The sequence below is a fragment of the Parasteatoda tepidariorum genome, chromosome 1 (assembly GCF_982258835.1).
Source record: "Parasteatoda tepidariorum strain Cologne lab strain chromosome 1, Ptep-v5.0, whole genome shotgun sequence".
NCBI lineage: Eukaryota > Metazoa > Arthropoda > Arachnida > Araneae > Theridiidae > Parasteatoda > Parasteatoda tepidariorum.
In genome coordinates, this window is record NC_141755.1 from 73847684 (window position 1) to 73866067 (window position 18384).

General features: G+C 28.9%; 1 protein-coding gene across 8 annotated transcripts in view; it reads right to left on the bottom strand.

Moving 5' to 3' along the window:
- The window catches only part of LOC107456827 (uncharacterized), a 41360-nt gene that overhangs the window by 13315 nt on the left and 9661 nt on the right, over positions 1-18384 (bottom strand). For 3 of the 8 annotated variants that reach the window (XM_087166696.1, XM_016074787.5, XM_016074788.5), the window contains 3 exons: positions 15087-16141; positions 6364-6591; positions 894-1092 (listed from right to left, as the gene is read on the bottom strand). In XM_087166696.1, coding sequence (XP_087022822.1) covers positions 894-1092; positions 6364-6591; positions 15087-16043 — 1384 coding nt within the window. In that variant the 5' untranslated portion in view covers positions 16044-16141. Of the gene's footprint in view, positions 1-893; positions 1093-6363; positions 6592-15086; positions 16142-17645; positions 17719-18114; positions 18363-18384 lie in introns of those variants that run through there. The other 5 variants (XM_087166690.1, XM_087166715.1, XM_071179628.2 and 2 more) reach the window with 4 other exon arrangements.

Here is an 18384-nt window from a genome sequence, read left to right on the forward strand (position 1 = left end):
AAAGAGGTACCTATTTTGTGAAAATTTAGACATAATTTGTGAAAATTAAAAATTATATTAAAAAATCAACACAAAAATATGGTAAAGTACGAAAATATTTTCAAAAATTGTCACTACAAATAAAAATTATTTATGACTGGTAAATTTCTATATATCCCCCCCCATACATTCAAAAAACAATTTTGCTATTGTAAATTTTGGGCAAAAAATTGCATCTAAATTACAAAATCCATAAAAATCATTGCCCATAGTTAAATTTCAATTTAATAAACTAAATACTAAAAGTTATTTTAAGGTACTAAATAGTACTAAAAGTTATTTTAAGGATGAGAACATTTTCAACTGGGTCATACAGAAAAAAGTTTGAGAGAGAAAAAATAATGGATCATAAAAAAATAAAGGTCAGTTAAAATAAATTTACAATAATGTTAAGATGATGTTCAAATTTTTATTTCCTGTAAAGTTTAGAGAGGGATGCCTCACTGTTTAATTTTAAAAAACTCAGCGAAAAAAACTAGCTTTGATATGGCGTAAGCGACTGGTTAGGCGTACCACATTGCATTATCCAACCAAACATGTGCTATCTTTTCGTAAAAAACGGCTGGCAATAACGCTCCTCTCTTCCATATATTGCAAGGAGAACAGCGCTTGCATGAGAACTTGCTTTTTTATTTGTGAAACTACCATTTTTTATAAAGTTGAACTTGTGAAGGTACCGCTAAGTGGTAGTAAATTTACCCATGACAGACCCCTGGTAATTGAACACTTTTTTAATTATAATTAGTCTTACAAATGGAAATTTCAGAAGAGTTGGCAACTGTGTCTTTATTACATACAAACATGTTATAAAAAATTAATAAATTTAAAATAGTAAAAAAAGAAAAAATGTTTACTTTTCAAAGTTTGATTGGTGTTGTTAGCGCTTACAAGCCTAACGTAATGGAATTTGTTGCCAGGAACTTGCAAAGAGTGAGTTGTTCCTGATGTTACAGGCTGAGTAGCTTGCACAGTTTGTAAAACTGAGGTACTGCTGACAACAGTAGTTGAGGCATTGCTGCTATTATTTACACTCACTAAAGGCTTTAGAAGAGTCTGCAAATAATATAAACATTGGAAATGATTTAACAATATAATAACATCCAAATTTGTCTCCAAGCTACAGCATGCCAATTCATACACTCAGACATGCCATAGCAGTTTTAGAAATGAAAGTTTAACTTAGTGTGTCAATACAACTTTCTTTGGATATATGTTTTCCGGAATTAAAAATTAAACTATAATAAAAATTACCATTTAAGGAAATTATTAAATCAAATTTAAGTTAAAAATATATTTTATAATCATATTCAGTATTTTTATAATAAGTTATATCGGGTATCTATTACATTTTAGATTTTCAAATTCATGACTTTTCATGACTAATTCCAAGAATTTTTCATGACTTTACGAAGTTACTATTTTCTCCGACAAAAACACAACAGTAAATTTAAAAAAGCATCATAATAACATTAATTGAAATTATAGGTGTAACCAAAACTGTTATACTCTGCATCTTCATATTTATAGATTTTTAATTTAAAAAAAACAGAGAAAATAAAGATTTGAAGCAATAAAATAACTCAAAAGTAATTTTTTTCCCCTTTCTTCTGCAGAATTATATTCTAAAGATACTTTTCTTGTTCAAGGGAAAGGAAAGAAATACTTAAGTATTTCTTCTATAACATTAAGAATAAGTTTACAAAATAATTTGCTCTAGAAATGAATTGATTTTTTTTTGTTGAAAGAAATCAATTTTTAAAGAACATGATAAAAACATTTTATATTTTAATAAAATATGACTATGAGTGGGGAGTTTGTTATAAATTCAGATATTCGGAACACCAAGAAATTGGGGGAGGGGTAAATTCCAGTTTAATAATTAGATTTTTTGGCGACCTAAATTCATGACTTTTTAAAAAAAATATAGTTACAATCATGACATTTCATGACAAATTTTGTTCAATACCAAAATTCATGAATTTCCATGATTTTTCATGACTTTCCAGGTGCACGGATACCTTGTATATGATTTGTTTGATTGGTGCTTCATCGATACTTATTGAACTCTAAAATGCAAAACTTACAAAAAGCCAAGCAGGACATTTAATATCTGTTCTATTTAGTTTAATATTTTTTCACTAAGTTTGAACAATACTAAACATTAAAAAAAAAATAAGCCCTCTGATGACATGACCATTTTTAAAGATTCTATGAATATTCAACTGTTAATTGGATTAAAATTATTTTAAATAAACATGGTATCTGATACATTTTAGATTTTCAAATTCATGACTAATTCCAAGAATATTTCATAACTTAACGAAGTTACTATTTTCTCACACAAAAACACAACAATAAATTTAAAAAAGCATTATAATAACATTAATTGAAATTATAGATATCAAAACTGTTATACTCTGCATCTTCATATTTATAGATCTTACATTTAAAAAACTGAGTAAAGAAAGAGTTGAAGCAATAAAATAGCTGGAAAAAAAAATACAAAAGCAAATAATTTTTTTTCCCTGCAGAATTATATTCTAAAGATATTTTTCTGTTCTAATTTCGGAATAAAAAAAATTCGCCAATGACTGGCTTGCCTCAGCTAGAATTTGAAACTGATAAAATAAAAAATAATAACAAAAATTCTGAAATCACAGAAGTTTAAAAGATAATTGGCTCTAGAAATGATGTTTTTTCTTTTATTTTTTGAAAGAACACCAAATTTTTTAAAGAACATGATGAAAAATTTTATATTTTAATAAAATAGGACTTCGAGTGGAGATTTTGTTACAAACTCAGATATTCGGAACACCATGAATTTGGGAGGGGGGAGGTAGGGAATTCCAACTTAAAAATTAGATTTTACGGCAACCAAAATCCATGACCTTTGTTTTTATCTTGAATTGAAAATTACAAAGATATAGAATTAAACATCACCATCCAAAAATATGAGATGGAATGGTTGTGTAATACTGGTTAAAATATAGTCACTCTAAGGAACTACTCGCTATCGTGGTCTCTCCAAATGAGCTCAGTTAAGCAGCGATGGTTCAGGGGGTAGAGTGTTCACCTACCAATTAGGTGAAACAGGGTTCAAATCCCAATGATGCCTGGTTGATATGAATTCCGCACCCGGGTCACACCAACCACAGTGCTGACATGAAATATCAGCAGTGGTAGATGGATCATGGGTTAGAGTCCCCTTGCCGTCAGGCTAACCATGAGAGGTTTTCCTCTCCATGTGACGCAAATGCGGATTAGTTCCCCCAAAAACCATGAAGGCAAATTTCTAGCAATACTTGATCCAGGAGTTCTATTGTCTTCCGGATTGCGTTCAAAATTACAAGGCTAAGGACTTGAACATTGGTAGTCGTAAACTGAAAATTCGGTGGGGTATTCAACAACGGACAAAAAAATTTTTTTTTTTTTAAAAGAGAGTTGAGCTATAAAAGACTCACTTGGAAACTAATAAGCGATCTTTCTTTTGTCACGAGTTTTAGTTGTAGGTCAATTGATGTGATATAAAGATAGATTATTACACTATTTTACTTTATGATATTAGCCGCTGTCTTTTAATGGTTTTAATCATAGTTTCATGTCTATACAACAGAAAAACTTAATCAATAAAGTAGTTCCAATAATATTACAATTTTAATTTTTCAACATATGTAACACAAATGATTTGATAAATTATGCCTAGTGGATGTTGCATAACTAAGGCTCGATTGTTTTTCTAATATATAATTTAGTTACAATTGAGATTTTTTTAAAGATTCATAGATTGGCAAGGCTTATAACAATTAAAATAAATTAACAATGGAGAAAAAACATTTGTCTTTCCAAACACAAAAAAGTACCGATCAAAGTAGAGTCAAACATTGATGATTTGAATGACGATAACTTGATTTTTCAATGTTTCAAAGTAATATCAAATTTCTGACAAATATACAAACTTTAACATTGAATATTTTTTCCCACTACTTAAATTTGATAAGACGATTTTTCAATTCTTCACAGAAATTTTCGTTTTCTTAACATCAACACTCATCCATAAATACATTTTTTTCTTTTTTTAAATTTACAATTTTAAAAATTTTGGGCTAGATACAATCAATTTTCAGAGATAAATCTAACAAAATTTCCTTTTTATTTTTTGCTTTGTGAACTCACTAGTAGAGTAAGAATTTGGCAAGTCATACTTTTGTAATTGAAAATTTTTTAAAGGGACAAAAATGCAAAATTATAATCTTTATTTATTTCTAGTTTTGTTATCATGGCATTACCACGGAGTTATAAATATAACCAAAAAATTTTAACAGGGTGGTAAGTTTAAAGGATTGATGTCTCTTTGGCTTTTTAAGATTGGAAGTTAAACGAAGTTCTGAAAGCTAAAAGATAGCTATAAGAAAATATTTAATTAGGTTCAGCTGTATCCTTTGAATACCTGTTTTACTTTGCTCAAAGCTGTTTGCTAGTCTTTTAATTAGGGATGTAACTAATATTCAACAAAGTTTTATTTGGAAAAGAATATTCAACAAACTATTATTTGGAAAAGTATTTTTCGAGTTTTTTTTTTGGGGGGGGGGGGGATTTGAATAGATTTAAGAAACAATAATCCAAAATCAAATTTTTTACTATACACTATAAAAAATTTATTTTAATCATATTTATTAAGTTCGAAAACTTGTTAATTTATGTTTTGAAAAAACAAATGGAAAAGAGAAATTTGAAGAATCAAAACTAGATTTCTTTATACTGAAAAATGAGTTTTGTAACGCTGATTTTTTAAAATTATTACAATCAGGCAAGTCAATTTTGTCGTTTTTTCAGCACTTTGTTTTAAACAATATGATTCATAACAATAAAGTTATATTTCAGAACTAAGAAAAAAAAAATTCTGTTTTTCTTTTGCATTTTTTATTAACTTTTCTTTTATCAATTTTTATTATAGCACTTTTTAAAGAGCGTTTCTAATAAAACACTTTAATGAAACATTATTCTTTTACAGTCACTCTTTTCTAATATTTAAGAACAATTTTCACTTTGGTTCCTATCTAGCTTTTTCCTTTTCGAAAAACTTATGTTTTCACAGAAATTTTTATTATGACGAGGCAATTAAGAAGGATTCTATTAGACTTCAATCTTCACTTTTTCTTGAAAATACAGCAACTGGAAAATCGAGATGTTTAGTTTTAAAATTTTCCTTCAAAAATTAAGGTTGATTTTTATTTTTTGTTTTACTTTTGTATATTATCTTTTTCTATGATTATTATTTCTGATAACGCTGCATTTTTAAAAGTGTTTAATAGATATTTCTTTTAAAAGAAAATGTTATTTTTAGCATTAAAGTTTTGTTTTAAGAATTAAGATTTGTTTTCTATTTCTCTTTTTTTCCAATTTTACAACTTAATTATTATTTTTTAAATACTTGTTAGATAGCTTTTTATTTATCTTAAATAAATCTAATTACATCAATATCTATTTGTCTTTATTATCATAAACATTTGTATTAGTTTTTCCCCCCTTTATCTTGTAACAATAACACAGCTAAGTTTTTATTATTTTCAATAATGAATTAACTTATTTATATACAAAAAAAAATTGTGAATGAATTTTTTTTTCTTAAGGAAAATACATGGTCTTCAGCCAAATCACTATTCATTACATCCCTTGTCTTAAAGAGTAGATTTAATATTAATTTCAAAATTACTTTAACTTTAAATTACATTAATTTCAAACTAACTTTAAATTACATTAATTTCAAATTTTACTAAAGCTTTAAGAAACATGGATAAAGCACAAGTTTAAGTACTTAGGATAAATCTAAACTCATGGAGGAAAAAGGCAACAGAAAAAAGAAAGACTTCAATGCGAATTCGGTAGTATTTCTAACAAGTCGAGAACAACAATTATTTCTGTTATTTTGCTTATTTTCAGTCAAAAATAACATATTTTGATTAGTCAACCCATTTTTTACTTCCAATGACAAAATTTTGCACTGTAAAATTATCAATATTTACATTATCAGGGGTCTGTCTAGGTTTTTCTGACAGGTACCTATTTTGTGAAAATTTAGACGTAATTTGTGAAAAATTAAAAATTATATTAAGAAATCAACACAAAAATATGGATTTATCGTTTCTTAAGGGATACAAAAATGAAATTTTAAGAAAAAGTATTTTGTGAAACTACCGTTTTTCCAAAATTGAATTTGTGAAACTACCGTTTTTCCTAAAGTTGAATTTGTGAAGGTACCGCTAAACGGTAGTAAATTCGGCCTGGACAGACCCCTGATTATAAAATATAAAATTAACAATTTACCTGAGGTATAGATTTCAATATTACTTTAGTAGGAGACTGAGGTATAATTTTAGTGGTAGCAGTCACAGGAGCCATTGTTGTAGGACAGAGAACAGTTGCAATTTTGGGAACAGCATTGATATTTGAAATGGTTACACTGGTGGCAGGGGCAATTCTTCGAGGTGATTTTGAGTAGGTAACAGGAGCATAAGCCACTTTTTGTGCTGGCTTCACAGGAGATATAACAAACTGAAAAAGAATTAAACAAATGATCAATACAAGAAGTATCATTACCACTACCTATACAAAAAACTTAGAAGCTTGTGTAAAACCCATTTATCTGCATCACTTGAAAGTCACTAGTTTTTGCAAATAAAATTAGTTTTGAACAAAGTTTGGGGGTCTGTTTAATACCATTCGTTTTTGAAAGTAGATTTTAACTCTATTGATGATAAAAAATTACTCTTGCATTAACTCTTTGTGCTAAGTCATCTCATGAGTTCTCTATTGGGTTGAAATAAATTTTTTGTACTATAATCAAGGGTACTATGTGTTGGTGATTGCTTTTCGAAATTTTTGCCAACACGAATATTGGCTCCTATAACCGAGAAGTATCTACTAATTATAATATTGTAATATTGCGATAAGACAAAAAGATTGATTTAGCAATTCATCATAAATTTCTTATTTAACTAATTAATATTAGTCTTTTTTATTGTTCAATACTTTTGCTACAAAAATAAAATTTGTCTACACTTACAAAATTATCATATTCAATAAACACAAGATTAGTAGTCACCATTCGGTACATGGCAATTAAAATAAAGTGACCACAAAAAAATTACCATCCTCTGTTTTGCCATTTGATACACCATCCTCACGACTCCTTAGTTCTTAGAAGTGCCCTCCATAAATGCACATAAAAACATTTATTTTTTATAACTTGTTCATTTTTTAATTAAATGTTTGACAAGAAACCATATTTTTTAATGACCTTTTCTGACCCTTTTTATCGACAGTTTGTTCTATCATCTTTTCAGATGGCACTAACTTTGTTTTTTGCTAAGGCTCTAAAGTAGAATTAATTATTGACGAAAAAAAAAAAAAACTCCTTGAAAAACAGGCTGACATTTGATTTTATACCAAATGACAAAGAAGTGGGTAGAAGAATGTCAAAATAGTAAATAAATCCCTAACAGTAATATTAAAAAAAAGCTTAATAAAATTAAGAAAAGAACAGAAAGTGGCAATGGTAGGCGGATAACATTTATCTGAAGGGGAAAAAATAGAAATTAAAAAAGGCAAATCAAATACTAAAAAATAAATAAAGCAAGGGCAACAGTTAAAGAAATTCTAACCATAATATTTATGTTTAATTAACAAGCTTAATTTTCTAGAGTTAGTTATTATACTTTATTCTGATACAGAAGTTTAAAATTGATTAGGAGGAAAGCATGTCTAAAATCAAACCTATTATGCACTACTCTACAATAAAAGAGACATTTCTTGTTTTTGACATTTTTTTTAAATCTTAAGAGGATTATTTTGTAACTTTAGAGGTGTTTAAGTGAGTGCATACGATTTTTCATACCTAGCAATAAGATTGAAAGCTTTCAGAGGTTCGAAGGACAGACAGTAAATTATGAAAAAAACAAGTATTTTTGAACAACCTCTGCCAGAAAATCAAGAAGTAAACTTGTAGCAATTACTTCAGTTATTATTTGCAAACACTGCATAAAACTTTGTAAATCTAGCTTAAATATTTATGGAAATATTGACATTTTTATAAAAATAATAATAATATATATATATATTTTTTTGTCTTGTGTTTTATTGCTATTACTTTGAAAATATCTGATTAAAATTGAATTAAATTTTTGGAGAAATTTAAAATTACTGCTTTAAATTTTGAAAAAAAATTTGTCAAAAACTACACATGCGACGAAATTTTTATTTTATTATTTTTTTCTTCATAATTTTGTAGCGCTAATGAAATGAATGAGGCAGCTAATGAAAAAAAAATTAAACAATTTCTAGCAATTTTCTGAGTATTTTTGTACTTAAAAAAAAAAAAGCTTAAAAGAATAAGGGGGTTTCCACAAATTTCATTTTGTATCATACGACAAAATTTAACAACAAATGATAATATTACAATAATCATCAGGACAAAAAAAAAAAAAAAATGTAATGGCATAAGGAAAAAAACATGTGAAAGAAAACATACTTTCATGGGAGATGATCTCACAAAAAGGTGTCATTTTTTTAATAAATCTTGTTTAAAAGTACAAAATGAAATTCTCAAGCTTTTAAATTTCTTTTAAAATATACAAAAACTACTTTCAAAATTTATTGAAACTTCGAAAATTTTAAAGATATTAAAATCAATTTTTTTCATTAGTTGCCAAATAAGATTCATCAAAAATTATTAAAGATTTTTTCACATTTTTTGCTGTGCATGCACAGTATGAAAGAGCGACTCATATGAAAGTTTCTAACGATTTTTTTCTCGCTAAATTTTAAAACAATAACTTTGAAGTTAATTTTAAATTTCCCCAAAACTTTCGTTTCATTTTATTGGATATTTTTAAAGTAATAGCAAAAAAAATTAGAAGAAATTCTCTTTTTTAAATAAAAACATCTATATTTCCATAATTTTTAAGCTAAATTTAAGAAATTTTATGTAAATATCGTATAGATCAACTAAAGTAATCAATACAACTTCAAGCTAATTGCTTGATTTTTCTGATAGAGTGTGTTCAAAAATACTTATTTTCTCTCGTAATTTTTTATTGCTCCCTTAAACCTCTAAAAGCCTTATCGCTAAGTATGAAAAATAGTACAGTACAGAATCCGTTATCCGGAAATCAGAAAACCGGAACGAAATTCAATAAATTTTCCCACCATTTTTTTAAAAAAAAAATTTTTTTTCCTCATGAGGTTTATGGATTTTTCTTTCTTTTTTGAAAGATGTTCACCTTACCATCATTTCGGAAATAATCATTAGTGTATTACTTCATCGGTTTTTCTTCTTTTTAAGATTATTTCCAAAAAAAAAAAGTTTTTTTTTTCCAGTCGGGCTTAACAAAAAAAAAAAAAACGGCTTTTGTAGCGATTCAGAAAACCGGAAAAATCAGTTATCCGGAATAGCGATGGTCCCGAATAATTAGTTCCCTACTGTATAAACTATACACCCCTAAAGTTACAAAACAACCCGCTAAGTATTTCTTGAGAAGTTTAAGAAAAAATCAAAAACTGATAGTGTCTCTTCCATTATTGTAGGATAGTGTATATTCTTTTTGATTAATACATGAGATGTTATAATAATATTACACATTATACAGTCAAACCACGCTATAGTGAGCCTTGAAGGGACCGAAATTTTGGTTCACTATAACCGCGAGTTCACTATATCCGTTACGCAAGCAATTTAACTAATGGTTTCCAAACTGCTCCCTTTTATTACACATTATTCAAATAAATGACTGAAAAATATTATATAGTATCAAAAAATGTGTTATTTCTCATTGCTCTTCGTCTTGCGTACAAAAAAAAATTAGTAATCTTTAGCTGATGAGCAATTCTCAACTTCAGATATGGAAACACTTCCAGACTATTAGATAATTTTTTGTGAATTTCTGTTATTCCGCTTTTTAAACCTGTCTAACCTTCCACTCGAGCACATAAAAATAGTAACATTAAATCGTTTAGCAAATTCATCAACATTTGTCCAGATGCTGGAAGATTGCGGTTTCTTCGATTGGTGAACTGCTTCAGTAATGCTTCCTCAACATCCTAGTGATCTGCTTTTTTCTGCTATCTAAATTTTTTCATGAGCAGAAATTACTAATTGCTTATTTTTCCATATGTTACAAACTGCAGATATGGATGGTTTATATTCCCTGCGAATATCAGCTTGATTGCATCCATTTTAAATTTTTCTGATTATGTCCATTTTATCATCAATGGAGAATGTTTTACGTTTACTGTTTGCCATAGTTAAATTTGAGACACTTGTTTGCAGGAATTTTTAAATGAACTGAGAGCAAAAAGGAGTTGAAATGAGGGCCTTATCAACACATATTAGTGTACAACCCTTTGACCAATAATGAATAATTACTCATTCCCTCTGACAGAAAATGCATATTGATCCCACTGACACCTTACAGGTGCATCATCTGCCTGGGTTGGAAACATCTGCTTGGTTTGTTTAGGGATGGGAAAGTGAGAAAAAAGAAGCAAACAAGAAAAAATGCTTAACTCTACATTCCCCTCTATAGATGGTTTTAAAAATCGGCATATGTACTTATTTTAAAATAGAGATTTTAAAATTAATACAAAAAAATGAAGAAGAAAAATTAGCCGAAGACAAAAAAAAAGTTCATTATATCCAACTTCCTCACTTTTTTGGTTCACTATATCCACAAAAAATAACATTATATGTATATAGCAAGGCACGGGATCGAACATTTCGTTCACTATATCCGGGAGTTCCTTATAAACCGTGTTCACTATAGCAGGGTTTGACTCTATAATATTTTTTATATTGCCTTAAAATATTAATAAAAATAAATTTTTATAACAATTTAGTAGCAAAATCATTGTTAAGGTACTTTTAATGAAAAAAGTGGCCACCAGATAAACTTTTCAGCATAGCTATTTGGTATTCAATACTTATCATTGGAAGGCTTTGCAGTGGGTTAAAAAAAAAAAAAATTTCACAAGAGCATTTAAAAAAAAAAAAAAAATCAGGACATGTTTTTGGAACTTTATATTGTAGACTACTTTTGCAAACAAACAAAAGTATATTTTGCTTTTCAAATTTTATCGAAAAATAATTAGATATGTTATTTTCAATTTCAGAACTACTTTGTTTAGAAAACAAAGTTTTAACAGTTTTCAATATTTTATCAATATGAACAACTCATAATAGCTTCAAATCAATGGAATGAAAATTTTTATAGTACAGTTCCTTTAAAATATAACTAGTTAACTAGCATAAATTAGTTAATATTCCCTCATTACAAGATGTGATTAATATTTGCAATTGAGTTCAAGATTATCTTAATTAAAAATTTTTTAACTAGACTTTTACAGGGTTCATGCTCTACTATAAAAATAAAATTCAAGTACTTTTCAAGGACTTTTTAAGACTTATTGTAAAATTCTCAAGGACTTAAATTTTAGTTAAAGATAGACTAAAATTTAACATTTTAAACTAAAATGTTTTGATGATAAATGTTAGTCGATAAATAGCAGTACTGAAAAATAAGACTTCCATTGCTCTCTCTTGATTTCGGAAAGTGATCTAAGTACATATATAAAAAAAAACAAGGGTGATTGGCATCAAGTCGAGAATAAAATTCCTGATGCATAAAAACGTCAGGTTTGAATTTTGCATTAAGGCTTATTTTAAGCTAGATATAAAAAGTCTGAATAAGCAAAGATTCGGGCAGAAGACGGGGTAGGGGGGAATGTTCTATATAATACTGTGATATCAATTAGATATTTAAAAACAACTCTGACGAGAGACTTTTATTTAATATTTAAAGTGGCAGAAGCATTTAGACAGTGAAATTTAAACTGTTCTTAAATATAATTTTGAAATTTCGACCACTTTTCTATTTAAGAAAATTAATCAATTATTGGATGTTGCGGCTTGATTATCATTTTAAATTTATTACCAGTCAACCATTTTAAATTGAAACAGTTGCCAACTTTCACCTCAATACCTTCTGATAGATTCTTAGTAACAATTTTGGTCACTGACTTTTTTGATTAACCACTCATACTTGAATTAACCTTTTTTCAGTAGCATCGATGATACGCACTTGACATGGTCACGTGAATATGAATTGCAACGAGTAGTTTTCAAATCAAGTATAAATACGAAAATCGATGTTTGATATCGCAAAATGCGTGAATACGAATAGCGACATTGGATTTTAAACCCGCGGAAAAACTAATTGCGCTAAAAAAACGCTTAAGTACAAATTGCGATATTAGATTTTTAAATTGCTTTAATGGGAATTGCGAGTACGATTTTTGAATCACGCGAAAACGAATTGCAACACTAGGCATTAAAGAGGACAAAAATAAAAAAAGCTGAACTTTTACAGCGCAGGTCACTAGGAGGAGGGGGGGGAGTGCTCTATATGATACTGAGATTTATAAAAGCAACTTTTAACTATGCTGGGAGATTTTTATTCAATATTTAAAGTGGCAGAAGCATTTAGACAGTTAACTTTAAATTTTTCTTAAATATAATTTTAAAATTTTGACCACTAATATATTAAAAAAAATTAAGCAATTATAGGAAGGCACGACTATTAAATTACTTACTAATGAAAAATAGATCACATCTTTACAGTAACTAATTCAAGAGAAAGCTTACTTCTACTTCTTTCAAGAATCGCGATATTGGGTTTTAAAATCGTGTGAATATGAATCTTGATATTGGATTATAAAATCGCGTGAATATGAATCACGATATTGGATTTTAAAATTGTGTGAATATGAATCGAGATATTGGATTTTAAAATCACGTGAATATGAATCAAGATATTGGATTTTAAAATCGCGTGAATATGAATCACGATATTGGATTTTAAAATCGCGTGAATATGAATAGCGTTTTTGGATTTATAAAATCCCGTTATTACGAATCACGCTGTTGTATTTTAAAGACACGAAAATACAAATTGCGATATTGAATTTTTAAATCGCGTAAATAAGAATCACGATGCATAATTTTTAGATCACGTGAATACGAAAAACGATATCTGATATTACAACTGCGTTATAATGAATCGCAAAGTTGGATTTAAAAATGCGTGAATACGAATCGCGACGTTGAATTTTAAACTCACGAGAATACAAATCGCGATATTGGGTTTGAAAAAAGCTTAAATACAAATCGCGATATTGGATTTTGAAATTGAGTGAATAGGAATTGCTAGTACGATTTTTAAATCGCGTAAAAAATGTGCAACACGTAAGTTTTAAATCAGTAGCAAATTCCAGTGCACTTCCTAATATTTAAAATTCCAAAAAACAGCCAAACAAAAAAAAAATCAAATATCGGCGCTCGTAACGGAACACTTAGACTCCTTTCCACTCTATAGCAGAAGTCGCGGTTATCCGACTATAGTTCAGGCGGCTTGGGTTTCTCCAATAGGACTTCCCAAAAATTTTAGTTTTTGGAACATCGTCGGAAATTTTCAAAATTGAGGAAAAAAAGCGGATTTCCGCTTTTTCGTGGAAGTTTTTCATCCCTGCAACACATAATTTTTAAATAAGTCTAATACGAAGATCAATGATTGATATTAAAATCGCCTGAATAAGAATCGAGATTTTGTCAGAATCTGGCGCAGTTCCCAATATTTAAAATTCCTAAAATTAGCCAAACGTACATAAAATCCTAAAATCAAACAGTACGTGTCATCATCTGAAAGATGGGGAAGTCATTCTCTCACACTTACGCGCGTCAAAAAGTTAAACATAGAAATACTGGAAATAGGGCTGTTTTCCTGAGTTTTCGATAATTTTCAAGGTCATTTCAAAATTTTCAAGGATTTAATATCATTTTCAAGTACTTCTAGGGGCCCTTGAAAATCAAAATGAAATTCAAGTACTTTTCAAGGCCGCGGGAACCCTGCTTTTAAAATCTTGAAATGAAGACACAGTAAATTTACCACTAAACATCTTTGTACAAAAGTTATCCTTAATCAATGATCCTTAAAATCATTTATTAATTCTATATTATAATTTGATTACTGTTTTGTTGATTAGTAGAATCAATCATTTTAAAAAAGGATTTAAAAGGAAGGGCAGGCTGCCCTTCTAAAAATGCTTCTGGAGAACACTGGCTTCAGTAATAAAACACAATTACAAGCTAATAAAAAATTCAATGGGAATTTTTTTTTTTTTGTTGCCGCTAGCTAGATATAAAAAGTTTTGCTCGAAACATAACTAGTGCAATGATTTTGATTCTTTAACAATGTATGTCACAGTTTTGAGTTCTTTTTGTTTGTTTTAAGTACTTTTTATTTTAAGGCCTGTTTAGACGATCCAATTTCTTGGACAGAGATTGATTGATATTGATGGTTTGATTCTTTAACAATGTATGTCACAGTTTTGAGTTCTTTTTGTTTGTTTTAAGTACTTTTTATTTTAAGGCCTGTTTAGACGATCCAATTTCTTGGACAGAGATTGATTGATATTGATGGAAACTTGTTTAGCTTTGAGCTTGGATGGTGTAAACAAACATCCAAGAACTTGGTCCAACTTCTTGGACGATAGTAGAGCATGTTCTACTTTCCATCCAAGTTTTTTCTTCCTTAACCAATCAGCCTCTTAGGTTTTGTGACGTCAACAAGCTGGCAGGAAATTATGTCATTTTGTTGTGGGTTTTCATAGATTTTAGTCCAAATGAATTGATCTGTTAAGTTTATTTGTGTTATTATGATTTTATTTGAATTTATTTAGTAATTTTAAACTTATGTAAGTATTATTTTATAATGTTGAATATGAACAATGCGCATGCGCAAGTTTTTTCCCTAACGAATCAGCGACATTCAAGAACTTGGATAGTGTCAACGAATCATCCAATTTCTTGGACAGAGAAATCCGTCCAATTTCTCGGATTCAAGAAATTGGACCGTGTAAACAAGCCTTTAAGGTCATACACTAATTGCATTATGTAACAAACTAAAAATAGTTTTATGAAACAGGTGAGCTTAAATTACTTGTTTTGTGGGTGTTCCTGGAACAGTCCTCAAAATTTGCTGGGAACCTCCAAGACTCACCAAATTTCGAGACAAAGTTAGTGTTTTATTAGGACTTGCAAGAAGAATTGACTGAGGTTGACCAGTAGCAGATGCACTCGATGAAGCTGCAGAAACTGGAACGGGTGATACTATTGATGCACCAGAATTTGCACTATTCGTAATAATCACTTTGGTCACCATCTGATTATTGGACGAGGGCGTCACAGCTCTTTTAAGAGGGCCTTGAAAAACTTGATTTGCAGCATTTCCACCGGCAGTTACAATAGGCTTTGCAGTTATGAAAGACCCTGAATTAGATCCTTGACTAAGTAGAATTTTAACATCATTCAATTTACCAGGCTGAGCTGAAGACATGGTATTAATTACATTTCCAGAAGTATTCAATGAAGGTAATGTTAGTATTTTAGTACCAGATGACACGCCGGGGGATGATTGTACAATAGCTGCTACATTTGATGCTGAGGCAACTGGCAAAGTCTTAGCACCAACGAGCATATTTTGCAAGTTACTTTGTTTCGGAAAAATCAACAACTGTGTTGTGCCAGTTTTATTAACAGTAGAAACATTACTTTTTATACTGGGTAATTCAACAGTTCTTGATAATGATGCGGTAGTAATAAAATTCGATGGAGATTGCACAATATTTGTCTCAGATACCAACTTCCCCTCATTTGTCATAACAACGTCCTGTCCTAGATTTGTTTCTTGTGGTACACTTGATTCATTTATAGAATCAAAATCCGCCAAGCCAGAACCTCCTTCAACTGCAGTAAGAGCATTTAACAAACTATCTGAACTCTCAATATTTAGACTGTGTTTATCAAAATTAATATTGAAAAGATCGGAATTAGCTTCAATAACATCAGTTTTTATAAGGTCATCTGTACACATCTGATTGCAGCTTTCAGAATTCATGGAGTCTGGCAAAATAACTTCATCATCTTTACACGACAAGCTCGAAATAAAAGACAAGCTAGCCTCGTTGAGCTCCAAGTCGGCTTTGGGGGACAGCTCTGCAAATATAAATATACACTCATTAAAGCAACATTAACAGATAATTAGTAAAAAGTGGTATACAATTGTTTGGATACTTTTGACTAATGTTATTGCTTTAACATGGAGATTACAAAGAATAAGGTATAATTAAACTTAATATTTTTGTTCGATTTTAGGAAAAAAAGTTGCACTTAGACCTGGTTAAACTATCAAAACAAGACATGAGTGAAATTATTTTAGACAACAATGAGATGAGAAGAGCTTAGGCATATAATCTCTAGATTAATTAATCTGGATGCAGTGAATATTCAGTATTCAGGTTCAAATTTAGAATGGAATTTCAAAAAAATAAATAACCCCAAAATTAGTATTAAGCGTATAAGAATTTACAAAAAATTCTATGAAACCCATAATTATGGGCTTTATGGATGGTGTTTTCAATAGAAATGTAAACAATAACAATCTCGAGCTGTATGCCTGCTCTAGTTCTGGTTAGAAAGTTTGCAGCTGCTTACTACATGCTATTTTGCGAGGCGATATTTTCAAATGGATAATTTTGTTTTCAATAAAAGAAATAAATTAGATAATTTCTGAGCTCCAATCTGCTGTATTCATAAGATATTAATGTTATTATATAATTCTGGTGAGTTTGAAGTGAAAATTTCTTTTAGCTATTTAGAGATATATTGTTATAAAAGGTGACATGGTTGCTAGATTTTGAATAACTCGCTTTTTTGGTCTCTTTCCATTTGTTTATTACTGTTTGTTTGTGTTGCAAGCTGTGCACCATCTTACGTTAGTGTTAGCATATTGTTCGAGGAGCAAGATTAAGTTTAGTAATAAGTATTCAAATACCACGTTTGCAAGAATCTCAAAACACAATGATCACATTGTGAGCCAAATGGCTTTAAAATACACCGGAAACAGTAACCCGGAAGTATAAGCGGCATACAGCCTGCAGCGCTCCCTAGTGTCGAAAACACCACCCATTGAAGTTATGAAAACTGACACATTTATTTAGTATTACAACCATTATTGTGAGAAATATTATAAAAAGATTTTTTATTGCTTTCTTGTAGCCTTCTAATTTTTGAAACTAAGATTCACCTAGAAAACTCTTTTTTCAAATTTAAAATACAATATTATTATTATTTGTTTTTTGAAATACCAGTATACAGCAAATTACCAGGATACAGTCCCTCAATAACTCCCCCCCTCCAATTTTTTTTTACAAATACGACACACAAACATAAGATAAAAAATAAAAGCTTGCACAACTTATGTTTTATAAAACTAACTACATACTGGACTAAATATTTTGAAACTTATCAAAAAAACTTTTCATGAATAATTTTAGAAAGCAAGTATGAAAGTTTAAACAAGCATTAATCAAGCATTCTCCATATAAGCCTCAATTTTTAATTCTAAAATTTGCTGACAAAAGATAATACTTTTATAGATAAATAAGATACACTAAAGAAGCATACATTTCATTAAAAATATATAATGACTTTAACTAACATTTAGAATCACCCTTTCCATCTTAAAAGCCTTTATTTTCTTATAATTAATTAAGATCTGCAAGAAACATTCATTTTTCTACAAGAGTTGAAAAATTAATGTTATTATGACATCTCAAAGTAAAAAAACATCTGATAAACTAAAAATAATAAACAAATACATTATTGTTTACAAATTTATATGAACAATAAACCTATAATAACAAAATTGGAGTGATTTTTTTTTAATATTATTATTTTTTAAGCTAAAAATAAATAGAATCAATGCAAAATTTTCTACTAAACTTTTAAAAATGAAAATAACTCACGTTTACATTAACTGTGTTAATAAACATAATATAATAAAAAAATTTAAGTATAATAAGAAAAGTAAGTTTAAATAAATAATAATCAGTTCACCCATACATTATTTACAAATATTGCCTACAAGATACAGTACTCGTAAGAGATCGTTTAATTTTGATGCATACCAAAAATTTAGTTTTGAAGAAACCAAAACTTTGTTCATTACACAACAATTATCATATAAAATTCAAGCCAATGTATAAAATACAAAAGAAAAACGAATGCTTTAAACATTAAGTACATTGAGAACACACCGGGCCTTATTAAATTGTTTAAAATACGAAAACATTCCGATTGTTTATATCAATGCCACGAATACGTAATAGGTATAAGTTCTTAAAAGACGCGCCATTTGCAGAGTCAAAGACTGGGAAATTTGAATTATGAATTACACC